The sequence below is a fragment of the Culicoides brevitarsis genome, chromosome 2 (genome assembly GCF_036172545.1).
Source record: "Culicoides brevitarsis isolate CSIRO-B50_1 chromosome 2, AGI_CSIRO_Cbre_v1, whole genome shotgun sequence".
Taxonomy (NCBI): Eukaryota; Metazoa; Arthropoda; class Insecta; order Diptera; family Ceratopogonidae; genus Culicoides; species Culicoides brevitarsis.
Genome location: NC_087086.1, coordinates 37,956,033 through 37,973,852, shown reverse-complemented (window position 1 = coordinate 37,973,852; position 17,820 = coordinate 37,956,033). Strand labels below are relative to the sequence as shown.

Sequence of the window (17,820 nt, the reverse complement as noted above, 5' to 3'; positions counted from 1 at the left end):
AAAATTCCTAACAATATTTTTTTATTTTCCATTTTTAGCGGCATTGTCGCTTGAAGCACAATGGCAATATTTCCATCGAGCAGCTTGGAAAAACCAATAACAACAGTGGCCGAATGCGAGAAGATGCCCGTTCGCGTCGTATCCGCTTCCAATCTCCCAACTCCAACAACAACTCTTCCGTCGTCACTTCATCTTCTTCTTCCAACAACGCCATTTTCGGTAATTTCTCATCACAATTAAAAGCTGCGGGCGGCGTCAACATGCTGGAAGACCTTTTAAAGCGAAATTCCGACGCAAAATCCGTTTCCAACGAAATTTCCATCGAGAAAAAATACAAATGTTTCGACCCGCTCTGCCCTTATCAGTCAAATTGCAAGTCGCAGTTCGAAAATCACAGCTCGTGTCACAAAGTTCAGCCTCCGGGCGAGGATTCGGAAGTGTTTCGATGCAACATTTGCACGTACAATGTGTCGCATCGTCATTTGCTGCTCCAACATTTGAAGATTCACGCGAATGACGCGCAAGGAAATGAAGATTCTGTCGATTTAACGGATGAAACTCCTTTAACGATGGCTGAACAAAGCGGTTTCAAAGGGCAAACGCAGCGTTTTTTGTACTTTTGTCGTCATTGCCCTGCGCGATATCTCTCAAAACCCGAAATTGATCAACATTTGAGCATGCACGACGCTGGATTTCCGCATAAATGTCGCCTTTGCTCGTACACGGAACAATCGGAGGCAAGTATTCAGCATCATCTGACGGCGCACACGACTTATTATCAGGAAAAAACGAAAGAATTCCAACGGAAATACCAAACGGACCCCGATCATCCAATGCCACGCATCGAACCCGAAGTCCAACCCTCGACAAGCAACCAAACAAATCGCGAACAATCCTGGATTGTGATTGCGCCGCCTCCGTTGCCCGCAAATTTACTAAAATCCCTTTACGATCAAAAAATGTTTGGACTTTTATCACTGCTGACCACGTGCAAATATTGCCCGTTCAATGCTGAGACGCCAGATGCCCTCCAGCTGCATCTCGTGCATCACAAACGCTTCTCCGGCAAAGAATTTCCCTGCAAATGCGAACATTGTGACTACTCGGCGGGCACTTTTACGCAGCTAACGGAGCACTTGAAGCTCCATTTTAGCTTCATACAAAATTCGCGCGCCGAAAATGACCAAAAAAATGTCGCTTTTTACACGAATTACGACCAACTGGAGCTCAAATGTGTCGATTTGAGCAAAGTTAAGCCCGAAAATGACACGGATGAGGAACCGGACTTTGTTTTTAGCGAAAACACGGACAAAGCATTGAAACAAAAAAGGTTAGAGATGATTGGAAATGTGGCGACAAAGGACAAAATCATCGTGCGACTCGACTAAAGTTACAGGGAAAATGTTCAAAAAAATTTTTTTTTCGTCTTCAGAGATTTTTTCTCGTTAAAAACGGACCAAGTCTATTTATATACAACATTTATAAATAAAAATAATTAAAAAAATAGTTTCATGAAAAAAAACATATAATAGGTTGCCATAAAATAATGTAAGAAAAATTAAAAATAATCAAAAAAAAAAATATTTAATCAACAAAAATAAATGTAAAACATTAACCGCGTAATAATTTTATAAATGTATAGAGATGTTATTTTGTACCCAATATATATAAATAATATATATTATATACATTTAGAAGTAGAAAAAAAATCTAACAAAAAATTTTAGATACGACAAAAAAAAAATAAAAATACAGTTACCTAAAAACCAAAAATCAGGCAAAAAAAATTAAATTTGTCAATTTTTATGTAAGAATAAAAAAAAATTGTGCCATTCCAGAAATCAAAAAAAAAATTAATTTGGAAAAAAATCCTATGATCCTTGTTGTTCAAATTTATGCCAAATTTACGAATTTTTAAATATTAAAAAAATTATTAAAATTGAGAATTAGTTAAATTTTTAATTAAAACCACCTAAAAAATTTATTTGAAATTAAAATTAAATTAATAATTTAATTAAAAAAATATCGGAATTTATATTCAATTAATAATAATTAATAAATATATTAAATTAATTATTATTATTATTAAAAATTAAATTTTATTTTATCATTAATTAATAAAATTATTTATTTTTTAATGATTGAAAAAAAAATTATAAGTGCCAAGTTTTAATGCATTTTTTGTTGCAAAAAAAAAAAATGATTTTATACAAATTAAAAAAATAAATAATTATTAAATATATGTTAATGATATATAAATATTGTTCGTTAATGAATTTAATTAAAATTAATTGGTTAATAATTAAAAAAATAATTTTTGTTAAGATCCAACCCAGTCAAAATATTAATTTTACTAAAATGAAAAAATTGATCTTCCTTAAATTTAAACGTACGAATTTATTTGTACTAAACTAAAATAAAATTTAAAAAAATGTTTGTATAGAAAAAAATATAAAAAAAAAAATAAATAAATTTAAATAATATATTTTAAAGTTTTTTGTTATTTTTCCCTTATTTTTTTTAAATTTAATGTAGGTTTATGTAGAAAAATATCTAATCAAACTAAAAATGTTTCAAAAAAATAATATATGAAAAAAAATTAATTTTAGTAAAAAATCACATATATGATTAAAAATTATAATTATTATGATTAAAATTATATTAAGTACTAAATATATGATTAAATTGAATATAAATTAATAATGATAGACCAAAGTGTGTAACGCCAAATGAAAAATAAAGGGATTTGTTGAATAATTGTAAAAAATGTGTTTGATTAATTTTGAACTATTGTCTTTGAGGTTTAAAGAGATTTTTATTTTTTTTATATTTTTCTGTTTCAAATTTTAATTTATTTTTTATATTTTTAAAAATTTTTTTATAATGTCTTAAGATTTAACGAAATTTTTATTTTTTTTTTATTTAAATTTTAATTGAATTTTTTCTTTTTATTTAATTATTTTAATTTTTTTTATATTTTAATTTTTTTATAATACCTAATTTTTTTAAATTTTAATTTTATTTAATTTTTTTTTATGTTTAAAAATAAAATATTTTTTTTTTTTACAATTAAATATTTTTTTTGAAAAATAAAAATAATTGTAGCCCAATTTTTTTTCTTCACAATAAAATATTTTATTAATTTAGCTATTTTTTTAAAATATTTTTTTTTTCGAAATTTTAATAAAAAAAATACGTAAATTAAATTTAAAAAAAAAAAGTAAAACAAAATTTTATAAATTAAATATTGTGAAGGAAAAAAATTAAGCCATAATTTTTTCTATTTAAAAAAATATTTATTTAATTTTTAAAAATATATAATTTTAAATAAAAATAAAATTAAAAAATTAATAGAAGAATAAATAAAAAAAAAATAAAAAATTATTTAAATTGGTTAAATTTTATTTTATTTTTTTTATTTTATTACCTTAAATTTTATTTTAATTATATTTTTTTTTAAATAATAAAAAGAATACTAACTCAAATTTTTTGCTTCACAATATTTAATAAGTTTAGTTTAATTTAAAAAAATAAAATAAAAAATTATTTTTTTTTTATTTTTTAATTAATTTCTCACAAAATTTCGAAATCTTTTTCCAAAAAATAAGATAAAAAATTGTGAAATAAAATTTAATTTAAATTAAAGTCACTTCAATCCCTAAACGACAATTTTCGTCAAATCAACCTTTAAATTCGAACATCAGGAAAGATGCTTTAAAGAACATTTTTATGCGAATTACGTGAGAGAAAGAAACATTTTACGGTCACACGCGCGTCATTTTCAGTAGTTGACACGTCCCGAACAATGATGTGCAATAAGGAACTACAAAACGAACAAAAAAATGAGATTTTGGCAATAAACGAGCACGTGAGAGACTTTTTGATGGAAAAGTAGCAAAAAAAGGTAAATTTTCATCTAAAACATTTTTCTCATACAAATCGCACTAATTGGCATGAAATTGATTTTCATTCCTTTTTTGTCGTTTCATCGCCTTCATCAAAAATTTCCTTTCGAAAAATTTTCAGAGAATTTCATTTTCAAGGTCACTTCAGCATAATTCGTTAAATAATTCAGATCCAATCAATCGTCTTTTCCATTTAATAAATAATCCCAAACCATCTCTTAATTGCCTAACTTTGCAATGAAATTATTCATCAATTATTCCGGGCGCTTTGTGCTGTAAAATTCAAGTCAAAACGAACGAACGAATTTCGAATATTTGTAGGATAATTTACAAATTCACTTTGCAAAATTAAATCGTCTAATCGAAAATTCAAATCCATTTGTCGATTCTTCTGTGTTTAGCTGTGCGCCAGAGAGAGACACTCACATAATCATCAATTTTGCATCGCGTTATGCTCAGAAATGGAGCAGCAGCAGCAGCAATATTTACAACGAAACTGTGCATGCAAATTTTATTAGCGAAAAATCCCCTGCAATTCTCGGACAACTACATTGTACATTTGCAAACAAAAACATCGATCGGCGGTGCATCTAACTGAATTATCCAAATTATGAAAATTTCATGTCTCGGAAGTCGAAAAATTTGCGAGACAAGGGTTTTTGGCTAGAATCAACAAAAAATGTGCATTGGGGCAATTTTTAAAAATGTGAATTGGGTCGAAATTTAAAAATGTGCCATGGGGGCAAAGTTAAGAAGGTTCATTGGGACAAAGTCTTAATATGTGCCTTGGGGTAAAACTTAAAAATTTGCATTAGAGCCCAATGCACATTTTTAAATTTCACCCCAAAGCAAATTTTCCATTTTCAAGTTTTAAGCATTTTCAAATTTTGTCCCAATGAACATTTCTAACTTTGTCCCAGTGTACATATTCAAATTTCGACCCAATGCATATTCTAAAAAATTTCCCCAATGCACATTTTTGTTTATTTTCTTGTTTCGCGGATATTTTTACTTTCGAAACATGGATTTTTTATAATCACACAACTGAATTGAAACAACAAACAGTCGATATAAATGCAATAATAGCAAAAAAAAATAGAGATATAGACCAGCAGCAAAGCAAGCAAATGATTATTAATAATAATTGTCTGGAATTCAATTATTTAGTTAGGGCTTTTGGTTATTTGCTTTTGCTACGTGGTTGGGGAATTTTGCGGAAAACACTATATTTTGAGGCAAAATTTGCACAAATTTTCAAGCAGCGATTGATTTTATTTTCGATGAACTTTAGATAAGTCCTGCATTGATTTTGGGCAAAGTTGTTTAATTGATTTCAAATTTATTCATTAATGACGTCTTTGCTTGTAATAAATGTTTAATTGGTAGGATGGAAATTATTTCATTGGAACAGGATTTTATTGACATGTAAAAGTTGTTTTTAGGTAAGTGGTTCGAGAGAATTTTGTTGAACAAATTTAATTAGTTAAATTTTGTTTCTTGAGAATTTTCAGGAGAGAAGACGATGAGAGAAGTTTTCATTCATAAGATATTTTTCAATTGTGAAGAAGTTTTGCTTTAAAATTTATTTAATGGACAATTTATTCAAATATATTCATAAATTGCTCAATTACTGAAAAAAAAATTTTTTCTTCGACATATTTTTGTTTTAAAAACTAAATTAAGAGCAAAACTATGTCAAAAACTGTGTCAAAGCAATTTTTGTCAAATATTGCTCCAAATGGTTAAAAATTTGTCAGAGGGCTCTAATTTATCATTTTTAATCATTTTTTAACTCAAAACTGCCAAAAAATTGAAACTGAAAAAAAATTTTTTCTTTGAAAGTTTTGTTTTTAAATCAAGAGCAAAAAAAAAATGTCAAATTTTGCTCCAAATGAATGAAATCTAAAAAAAAAATTTTTTCTTTGACATAGTTTTGTTTTAAAAACTAAATCAAGAGCAAAAAAAAACTGTGTCAAAAACTGTGTCAAAGCAATTTTTGTCAAATCTTGCTCCAAATGGATAAAAATTTGTCAGAGGGCTCTAATTTATCATTTTTAATCATTTTTTAACTCAAAACTGCCAAAAAATTGAAACTGAAAAAAAATTTTTTCTTTGACATAGTTTTGTTTTAAAAACTAAATCAAGAGCAAAAAAAACTGTGTCAAAAACTGTGTCAAAGCAATTTTTGTCAAATTTTGCTCCAAATGAATAAAAATTTGTCAGAGGGCTCTAATTTATCATTTTTAATCATTTTTCAACTCAAAACTGCCAAAAAATTGAAACTGAAAAAAAAATTTTTTCTTTGACATAGTTTTGTTTTAAAAACTAAATCAAGAGAAAAAAAACTGTGTCAAAAACTGTGTCAAAGCAATTTTTGTCAAATTTTGCTCCAAATGGATAAAAATTTGTCAGAGGGCTCTAATTTATCATTTTTAATCATTTTTCAACTCAAAACTGCCAAAAAATTTGAAAAAAAATTTTTTCTTTGACATAGTTTTGTTTTAAAAACTAAATCAAGAGCAAAAAAAACTGTGTCAAAAACTGTGTCAAAGCAATTTTTGTCAAATTTTGCTCCAAATGAATAAAAATTTGTCAGAGGGCTCTAATTTATCATTTTTAATCATTTTTCAACTCAAAACTGCCAAAAAATTGAAACTGAAAAAAAATTTTTTCTTTGACATAGTTTTGTTTTAAAAACTAAATCAAGAGCAAAAAAAACTGTGTCAAAAACTGTGTCAAAGCAATTTTTGTCAAATTTTGCTCCAAATGAATAAAAATTTGTCAGAGGGCTCTAATTTATCATTTTTAATCATTTTTCAACTCAAAACTGCCAAAAAATTGAAACTGAAAAAAAATTTTTTCTTTGACATAGTTTTGTTTTAAAAACTAAATCAAGAGCAAAAAAAACTGTGTCAAAAACTGTGTCAAAGCAATTTTTGTCAAAAAAATGAATAAAAATTTGTCAGAGGGCTCTAATTTATCATTTTTAATCATTTTTTAACTCAAAACTGCCAAAAAATTGAAACTGAAAAAAAATTTTTTCTTTGACATAGTTTTGTCTTAAAAACTAAATCAAGAGCAAAAAAAACTGTGTCAAAAACTGTGTCAAAGCAATTTTTGTCAAATTTTGCTCCAAATGAATAAAAATTTGTCAGAGGGCTCTAATTTATCATTTTTAATCATTTTTCAACTCAAAACTGCCAAAAAATTGAAACTGAAAAAAATTTTTTTCTTTGACATAGTTTTGTTTTGAAAACTAAATCAAGAGCAAAAAAAACTGTGTCAAAAACTGTGTCAAAGCAATTTTTGTCAAATTTTGCTCCAAATGAATAAAAATTTGTCAGAGGGCTCTAATTTATCATTTTTAATCATTTTTCAACTCAAAACTGCCAAAAAATTGAAACTGAAAAAAAAAAATTTTTGTCAAAAACTTTCAAAGCAACATCCAAATGAATAAAAATTTGTCAGAGGGCTCTAATTTATCATTTTTAATCATTTTTCAACTCAAAACTGCCAAAAAATTGAAACTGAAAAAAAATTTTTTCTTTGACATAGTTTTGTTTTGAAAACTAAATCAAGAGCAAAAAAAACTGTGTCAAAAACTGTGTCAAAGCAATTTTTGTCAAATTTTGCTCCAAATGGATAAAAATTTGTCAGAGGGCTCTAATTTATCATTTTTAATCATTTTTCAACTCAAAACTGCCAAAAAATTGAAACTGAAAAATTTTTTTTTTAAAAACTAAATCAAGAGCAAAAAAAACTGTGTCAAAAACTGTGTCAAAGCAATTTTTGTCAAATCTTGCTCCAAATGGATAAAAATTTGCCAATTTATCATTTTTAATCATTTTTTCAAAACTGCCAAAAAATTGAAACTGAAAAAAAATTTTTTCTTTGACATAGTTTTGTTTTAAAAACTAAATCAAAGCAAAAAAAACTGTGTCAAAAACTGTGTCAAAGCAATTTTTGTCAAATTTTGCTCCAAACTTTTGTCAAAATTTAATTTTTTCATTTTTCAACTCATTTTGAAACTGAAAAAAAATTTTTTCTTTGACATAGTTTTGTTTTAAAAACTAAATCAAGAGCAAAAAAAACTGTGTCAAAAACTGTGATCCAAATGAATAAAAATTTGTCAGAGGGCTCTAATTTATCATTTTTAATCATTTTATAACTCAAAACTGCCAAAAAATTGAAACTAAAAAAAATTTTTGTCTTTGACATAGTTTTGTTTTAAAAACTAAATCAAGAGCAAAAAAAACTGTGTCAAAAACTGTGTCAAAGCAATTTTTGTCAAATTTTGCTCCAAATGAATAAAAACTTGTCAGAGGGCTCTAATTTATCATTTTTAATCATTTTTTAACTCAAAACTGCCAAAAAATTGAAACTGAAAAAAAATTTTTTCTTTGACATAGTTTTGTTTTAAAAACTAAATCAAGAGCAAAAAAAACTGTGTCAAAAACTGTGTCAAAGCAATTTTTGTCAAATTTTGCTCCAAATGAATAAAAATTTGTCAGAGGGCTCTAATTTATCATTTTTAATCATTTTTCAACTCAAAACTGCCAAAAAATTGAAACTGAAAAAATTTTTTTTCTTTGACATAGTTTTGTTTTAAAAACTAAATCAAGAGCAAAAAAAAACTGTGTCAAAAACTGTGTCAAAGCAATTTTTGTCAAATCTTGCTCCAAATGAATAAAAATTTGTCAGAGGGCTCTAATTTATCATTTTTAATCATTTTTTTGCCAAAAAATTCTGAAAAAAAATTTTTTCTTTGCTCCAAATGCTCCAAATAAAAATTTGTCAGAGGGCTCTAATTTATCATTTTTAATCATTTTTTAACTCAAAACTGCCAAAAAATTGAAACTGAAAAAAAACTTTTTCTTTGACATAGTTTTGTTTTAAAAACTAAATCAAGAGCAAAAAAAACTGTGTCAAAAACTGTGTAAAAGCTATTTTTGTCAAGGGCTCTAATTTATCATTTTTAATCATTTTTCAACTCAAAATGCCAAAAAATTTGCTCATAGTTTTGTTTTAAAAACTAAATGGCAAAAAAAATCAAAAATTTGTCAGAGGGCTCTAATTTATCATTTTTAATCATTTTTCAACTCAAAACTGCCAAAAAATTGAAACTGAAAAAAAAAATTTTCTTTGACATAGTTTTGTTTTAAAAACTAAATCAAGAGCAAAAAAAACTGTGTCAAAAACTGTGTCAAAGCAATTTTTGTCAAATTTTGCTCCAAATGGATAAAAATTTGTCAGAGGGCTCTAATTTATCATTTTTAATCATTTTTCAACTCAAAACTGCCAAAAAATTGAAACTGAAAAAAATTTTTTTCTTTGACATAGTTTTGTTTTAAAAACTAAATCAAGAGCAAAAAAAACTGTGTCAAAAACTGTGTCAAAGCAATTTTTGTCAAATTTTGCTCCAAATGGATAAAAATTTGTCAGAGGGCTCTAATTTATCATTTTTAATCATTTTTCAACTCAAAACTGCCAAAAAATTGAAACTGAAAAAAAATTTTTTCTTTGACATAGTTTTGTTTTAAAAACTAAATCAAGAGCAAAAAAAACTGTGTCAAAAACTGTGTCAAAGCAATTTTTGTCAAATTTTGCTCCAAATGAATAAAAATTTGTCAGAGGGCTCTAATTTATCATTTTTAATCATTTTTCAACTCAAAACTGCCAAAAAATTGAAACTGAAAAAAAATTTTTTCTTTGACATAGTTTTGTTTTAAAAACTAAATCAAGAGCAAAAAAAACTGTGTCAAAAACTGTGTCAAAGCAATTTTTGTCAAATTTTGCTCCAAATGAATAAAAATTTGTCAGAGGGCTCTAATTTATCATTTTTAATCATTTTTCAACTCAAAACTGCCAAAAAATTGAAACTGAAAAAAAAAATTTCTTTGACATAGTTTTGTTTTAAAAACTAAATCAAGAGCAAAAAAAACTGTGTCAAAAACTGTGTCAAAGCAATTTTTGTCAAATTTTGCTCCAAATGAATAAAAATTTGTCAGAGGGCTCTAATTTATCATTTTTAATCATTTTTCAACTCAAAACTGCCAAAAAATTGAAACTGAAAAAAAATTTTTCCTTTGACATAGTTTTGTTTTAAAAACTAAATCAAGAGCAAAAAAAACTGTGTCAAAAACTGTGTCAAAGCAATTTTTGTCAAATTTTGCTCCAAATGGATAAAAATTTGTCAGAGGGCTCTAATTTATCATTTTTAATCATTTTTCAACTCAAAACTGCCAAAAAATTGAAACTGAAAAAAAATTTTTTCTTTGACATAGTTTTGTTTTAAAAACTAAATCAAGAGCAAAAAAAACTGTGTCAAAAACTGTGTCAAAGCAATTTTTGTCAAATTTTGCTCCAAATGAATAAAAATTTGTCAGAGGGCTCTAATTTATCATTTTTAATCATTTTGTAACTCAAAACTGCCAAAAAATTGAAACTGAAAAAAAATTTTTTCTTTGACATAGTTTTGTTTTTAAATCAAGAGCAAAAAAAACTATGTCAAAAACTGTGTCAAAGCAATTTTTGTCAAATCTTGCTCCAAATGGATAAAAATTTGTCAGAGGGCTCTAATTTTTAATAATTTTGAACTCATAAAATTTTTCCATTAGTTTGCTATTTTTTCAAAAATTTTTTGGATATCATCTGAAATGAAATTTAAAAAGTTCATTCACTCCTTTATAGATTGAAAATAATCAAATTTAAAATTATTGCTTTCAATAACCCGTAAATGTACATTTTTATAAAAAGACAAGTAATTGACTCAAATAAAAACGTCACATTTCAATTTTACTAAAATTCAAAGAGCATGCATTTATTTGAATCTGTTGCAAATTTTTCTACATTAGTTTAAATTTTCAGTGTCACATTATCCATAACGTCAAATAAAATTTTCAAAAAAAAAAAAATCTGACTCTAACGCGTACGAAGAGAAAATAAAACAAAAAGTTTCAGATGTCAAATTAAATCTCGAATTGTTCGCGAAATCTGCACGGAAACAGAATCCGACACATTTAACCTTTTCAAACTGAATAAATACACGAAAAATGTCACTGAAACGTATCTTAATTTCCATTCTCATGAACTACTTTTTGTCAAAAAAAAAAAAAATCTAACAAAACACTCGAGACAAATATTTAATCGAGTGAATAGTGTCAGTTTGATGTCACACACGACAAAAAAAACATAAACTTGATATTTCAACTGATTGACATAATTTTCCAGCCAATTCATCGATTTTGAGTGCATGCACTTTATTTCGCGCATCTCCCTTGTTTGAACGCCATTACACAAACAACGCACGAAAATGCGAACAAACATTGGCGTTTCTGCCAAATGAAAAAAATCATTCATGTTTGATTTCAAGGCAAAAATATTGTTGAATGTTTATAATAATAATATATGAAAAAAGCAGAAATTTAGATGGCAAATTTCCAGTTCGAGAGAAACAGAGAGATAGAACAATAAATAACTAAACTAGAATAAAAAGCAAAACGAGGTGAGCAGATGTACTATTGTCCAGTCCAGCGATTGTGATTTTTTTTTTTTAGATTTTTTTTAAGAGGATGAAGTCACATGTGAGAAAAAAAACGGAAAATAGTGGTTGGTATGAATGATGACGACGACGACGATGAGAATAACGACATGAAGTTAATTAAAAAAGGATTCGCCTCTCGATTTTTTGTGCCTTTTTCTCCTTTTGACAAGTTGGAATCGAATAACAGGAACAAAAAAATGTGTTGATGAATGGGAATTGCATTAAAAAAGTGCATCGGTATCCAACAGTGATTTTGGCAGAAGACAAAGGAAGTTCTTGCTGAGGTAGGTTACAGATGTCTGGGCTTGGGACGTTCCATTATAAGAGATTTTGAACTAAAAATAAATAAATAAGAGCCTTGTAAGTAAAAAATTTTTTTTAAATTTTTTTTAATTTATTTTTAATTTATTTAATTAATTAAAAATTTATTTTTAATTTTTTTCAAATATTTTTTTTCTACTTTTTTTTAAGTATTTTTAAAAATTATTTTTAATTTTTTTTAAATAATTTATTTATTTTTTTACTTTTTTATATTTTTTTTAAATTTTCTTTTATATATTTTATTTATCCAATATTTTTTTTAAATATTTTATTTTTATTTTTTAAATTTATTTTTAATTTTATATAGGTACCTAAATATATTTTATTTAATTTTATTTTAATTTTTTTTTAAATATTATTTTATTATATATTTTTTAATAATTTATTTATTTTTTTTTTAATTTTTTTTATACTTTGCTTTATATATTATTTATTTATCTAATAGTTTTTAAAATTTTTTAAAATATTTTATTTTTAATTTTTTTTAATTATTTAATTTTTTTTATATTTTTATTAATTAAAATTTTAAAGCTTTTTTTTATTTTTTTAAAATATTTTTAAAATTAGTTTTTTTTAATTTTTAATTTTTTTTTTAAATATTTGTTAAGTATTTTTATCAATTAAATTTTAAAAAATTTTTTTCTAATATTTTTGAAGAAAATCTCATATTTGCTATTTTAAAGATTTGTTCAAATAAAACGAACCGATTTCAATACTTACTTAGGTAACATGATAAAAAAAAATACATACCAATAACTTGCAGCCGTTCATCGATTCTATTCACTTTTTTTTCGAATTCCGAATTGAATTGAATTCAAATTCAAATTTATTTTCGACCATCTTTCTTTTCTATCGTTTTTTTGTAACTCTTTGTATACTTCTTTTCCGTAGGCTATAGTTATCTGTTTTGGTCATTTTATTTGATTTAACTCACCTGCAGCAGATGTTTTAATCGTATATTAAGTTTTGGAGTTAAAGCAAAAAAAAAAGTTAAAGCTGCTAAAACAGAGTTTCAAAAACATTCCGTCAATTAAGAAAAAAAAATAAATTTTATTTTTTTCGCTAAATCTAGGACACTTCATGCAAAATTTAAATTCAATCCATTAATTGACGACGTAAAAAACTGAGATAAAATACAATATTTATCAATTACACATATACGCTATGCCACAAAAATTCACTTAATGGTTAAAAGCATTTTTTTTTTATTTTTCAATCGCAGCATGGCAAACATCGAAGTGACCAACCCCCCATAATAATAACAATAAAAGGACACATCAATAACCATTTTCCATCAATTTTTTAGTAATTTTATTACAGCAACGGATTCCGTATTATTATGATTGACGCAATCAGACCGAGGAACAGCAGCAACAAAAAAAAATTTTGTATCACATTTACCACATGTTGCATTTAGTCGATAAATCAACGTAGATACGTTCGCAGGTAGGTAGGAGATTATTTTACATCATAAAAATATTCATTTTTTCGCCACGCGACTGCTTGTTCTTCTTTCGTCTTTTTTTGGGTTTAGTCGTGTGTATGTTTTGGACAAATATATAGCCAAAGGGCTCATGTGTAGATTTTTTTTTATAATTTTGCAGGTAAAAGACGTGCAAAGAGGAATATGGAATAAGGTGAACGCAGGGTATCTATGAAACGTGTGGTTATCTTTGAGCTTTTGACAATGAAATGATGACGAAGACGATGAACATCTGTCTCTGTACCCGCTTGAACGTGTTTCATATGCTGCTTTAGTTCATTAATGTTGTTTTTCTTATAAGACGAGTATGAGAGGTAAAATAGGTAGATAGGGTAAGTTTTCAATTTCATAAAATTAATTTAAATTTTAAATGTTTAATTTTTCAGAATTTAACATAAGTTGTAATGAAATTCGGAATCAAGTTCTTCGTAAATGCTCAAAAAGGATGACAAGGAGAGGCTTTTGACAATTGAATAAAGTTTCTTGAACAAATCGATCAAGAAAGCTCATAAAAAGTGACTTGAGACAAACTCAAAACTATCTACCAAGAGAATGGAAGGATCATCGAAAAAACTTCAATTTTAATGTCAACTTGCTTATAAGGAAAATATCAAAGAAAGTTTATTTCATGACTCGAATGAAGAAATTGCTGGATAACGAAACGAAAATCTATTTTACAACCAACTAAATGGAGCACATATTGAATACTTAAGCACATAACTGATACTAATGAAACAAGTAGAACTGGAAAAAAACCCAATGATCTCCAACAATACATCTTTTCTCATGAAGGCTATGTTGGATGACACAGTACTGAAAGCTTCAAAACACTTAGAATCTCATATCTTACATAAAAAGTGAAGTTCGTCTCATTAAGACATACCGTCTGTTGATCATTTGCCAAAGTATATAGAAAATTTTAATACAAATTTCAGATTTGATCCTTGAAGGAATATGAAGCTGCTAATCGACAAAAGTTGGATGCTATTGAGAAACTATGAAAATTATTTATCCACTAAATATTAAGAGTTAGTAAGACCTTTTTCTAACCTCCATTGACCCTCAAACATACTTGGCGTGACTTTTATCTGATACCTGTGACATGCAAAAACGACCTAATATTACTTCATTTTCACATCAATCATTTCTTTGAAAACTCCTCCTTACCTCATATGGAAAAAAAACTTCTGCCATCAACATTTCCACGAAAAAACGTCTTGTGTGATGAATTTGACTTTGACGCCACATATGAGCCATATTTTCACATGAAAGTAATATAATAATTGATCACTCACCCTCGACTCCTTAAAATGAAACGAAAACATATTAACATGATTATTATTATTAAAGGTAGCGAAGAAGGAGAAAAGATTGATATCAGATTATGACCAGCTGGAGTGTTGTTGTTCTTCTTACGAATTGAACATTACGACACAAAAAAAGAAACCTTTGAGCTCTAATTATTATTAGACAGAAGGCATCAATAGAAGCATAATTTTGGTCATCATTATAATTTTTTTTGCTGTTCCTTTGCAAATCGTTCTTTATGTTCGACACACATATGCTCATCAACTCTTTTCGCAACATTTCTATGAGTTTCTATGGAATGATGAAAAAAGCACTGAAATTTGATACTCATTAAAACATGCATGAGTCGGCTGGTTATGAGGCAGATGATATATTGCCATAACCCTTGTGCTGTTTGCTAACTTAGTTATGAAACGTACGCACACAAAAAGGAACAAAAACAAATTTATGAATAAAACGAGATACAGTTGAAGGTAAAAAGAACGAAAAAAAAACTAGTGGTCAAGGTAATTAAAATTATTATTTATATTGAATGCGAATGAGTGAGTTCTTTTTGCATCTGCTGTTTTTCAGCGTTATTCAAAGTTTTAAGTGTGTGCCTTTTTTATTTTTATTTCTTTATTCCGAAAAATAAATTTAATTTGCTTTAGGACTTAACAACAATTTTAATCCTTTATCGTCGTTGTCGAGTCGTTTTGCATTTGGCAAAACAAGCAGCTGAATGTCATTAATATTATTATTGACCAGCAGCGAGTATTTTTTCCGTCGAGCAAGCGTGTGTTTTTGCATTTTAATTAATGTCATAAAGGCGATTCGTTTTGCCAATAAAAAGTTAATTTTTGTTTGGCGTGTGACTGTCACGAGGAAAAAAATGCACAAAAATTTCAAAAACAATAATTTTGAATTTGTGAACAAAGTAATTTGTGTAAATGGGGAAAATGATAGAAAAAATTATCGAAGGAAAGTTTTTTTTTAATAATTAAAAAATGAAAATATTTTTTAAAAAAATTTTAATTGTTTTTAATTATTTATTTTATTATTTTAATTATTTAAATATTCTAATTAAGATTCAAATAAAATAAAAATTAAAAAAAATTGGAATTTAATTTTTTTAATTTCTATTGATTTTTAACTTTATTTTTTTAATTTTAATTTTAAAAAATAATTTTAATTTAAAAAAAATATTTTTAAAAAAATAAAATAAAAAAAAATAATTTAAAAAAATAATTAAAAAATATTTTAGTATAAAAAAAATAATTTTAATTTAAAAAAATTATTTTAATTTAAAAAAAAATAATTTTTATTAAAAAAAAACAATTTTTATTAAAAAAAATTAATTTTAAAAAAATAATTTAAAATATTTTAATTTAAAAAAAAAATAATTTAAAAAAAATAATCAAAAAATATTTTAGTTTAAAAAAAATAATTTTAATTTAATTTTTTTAATTTCAGAATCAATTCAATATTAATTAATATTAATATTAAATTATTTTCCAATTTATCCAAACCAAGCATTTTTTACATAAAATTTCAGTAAAATCAACAAGCTGAAAAAAAATCTTTCAAGACAAGAATTTTAAATTAAGAAGTAAAAAACGAATAACAATTACCCGTATAAAGACATAAATTCTTAAAAAACACAAATTTATGCAAACTAAAAAAATTAAAGGAAACACCTGATCATTTCTTCTCCTCTCCAATTGTCAACCATGTTAATGATACCCGCACAGGAAGAACTTCAAAATTTTTCATAATAATAATCACTTGAGCAATTTCCTCAACAACGACGCAAAAAAAGGACGACACAAAAATTCATTATTATTATTAAAATTGACATCGAAATCGTTTAATCAAGCGAGTGCCCAATCAATATATCGATGCTATTTAAATTTAAATAATAATAACAATAAATAAAGGCACCAAATATTTAATGAGTTATAAAAACAATGAGGGTTGATGGCTACCTACTGACTTTTTTCTTCGGCACAATAAATAAAGTGATCCGATGACGACGAGGACAAAGCACGTCTGATATAAAAGGTAATTTATAAGGGTTCGTACATTTACTTACCTTTGAGTGTCTGACTTTGATAGACTCGGTTGATTGTTGTTGTTGTTGTGATATGACCAATATGTGCCCCTTCCTTTTTTGCAACAACCTGACGTATACGAGACAATCAAAAACCATTTTTCAGTTCATTGAGTGTGTAATAAGTATCAAGAAATGAAATGAAAATTTATTTAAGGGAAATAAAAATGGACGTTTATTGGATCGGGGATGTGATGGAAGGAAATAATGATCTCACGTGCTGACAAGTTTCGAACAGCGAACAAAAAAAAGGTTTCATGAACTTCTCAGGATTTTCATAAAATTCACTTGAACGTTGAATTCGCTCAAAAGAAAAAAAAATCATGCGTAAATCTGCCACTTGTTAATCATTTCATCGAACAAAATAAAAAATATACAAAAACAATATTCACGTGAAACATCTGCTTTTCTTGTCTTCAAAAAAATATTGAATGTGTATTCAAATCAACGATTCAGCTAAACGACGTCGTAGAACCTGCATGTGTGTTTTTACAACAAAAGGAGGACAAACAAGAAACATAAAAAGGTGAAAAAAAGTGTTATACAGAGTTTGTTCATTTTTTCGTAGATCTGTAGTTGGAGCTGTATCGTAGAGAGAATGAACGAAGGAAGAGTTCATGCAAGGTGTTCTTTTTTCATTGCATTCGTTCAGGTGGCAATTTTAATTGATGTTATTGGAGAGATTTTGTAAGAGTTGCAAAATTGAGATTCGATATAAAAAAAAATGAATGATAAATTTTAAGAGAATTCTTATATGAAATTTTAAGAAAAAAGTTTTGTCAAATTAAAAAAAAATAAATTTTTAAAAATTTAAACAATTAAAAAAATTAAATTAAAATAAATAAATTATTAAAAAAAATAATTGGTTAAATTAAATTAAAAACGAAATAAATTTTTTATTGAAAGTTTTTATAAAATTTGTGATTTTTTTTATTTCTTTTTTTAATATTTTCAAAATTCAGAAAAAAAAATTAATTTAATTAAAAAAAAAAAATAATTATTTAAAATTGTTTAAAAATTTATTTTAATTATAATAATTTTTATGAATTTAAAAAATTAAAAAAAAAAATAATTAAAAAAAAGCTATTTTGTAAATATTTATAAAAATTTTCAAAATTTTTTTGTTTTTTTTTTATTTTCTTGAATTATTTAAACAATTGCTTTCACGTAT

The 17,820-nt window shown here is 25.8% G+C and overlaps 1 protein-coding gene across 4 annotated transcripts in view; it reads left to right on the top strand.

The window, feature by feature from the left end:
* LOC134830575 (uncharacterized) overlaps window positions 1–1,612 on the top strand; it is a 34,534-nt gene extending 32,922 nt beyond the window's left edge. For all 4 annotated transcript variants that reach the window (XM_063844108.1, XM_063844107.1, XM_063844106.1 and 1 more), the window contains one exon: window positions 39–1,612. In XM_063844108.1, coding sequence (XP_063700178.1) covers window positions 39–1,388 — 1,350 coding nt within the window. In that variant the 3' untranslated portion in view covers window positions 1,389–1,612. The remainder of the gene's footprint in view (window positions 1–38) is intronic.
* The last annotated feature ends 16,208 nt before the right edge of the window (window positions 1,613–17,820 follow it).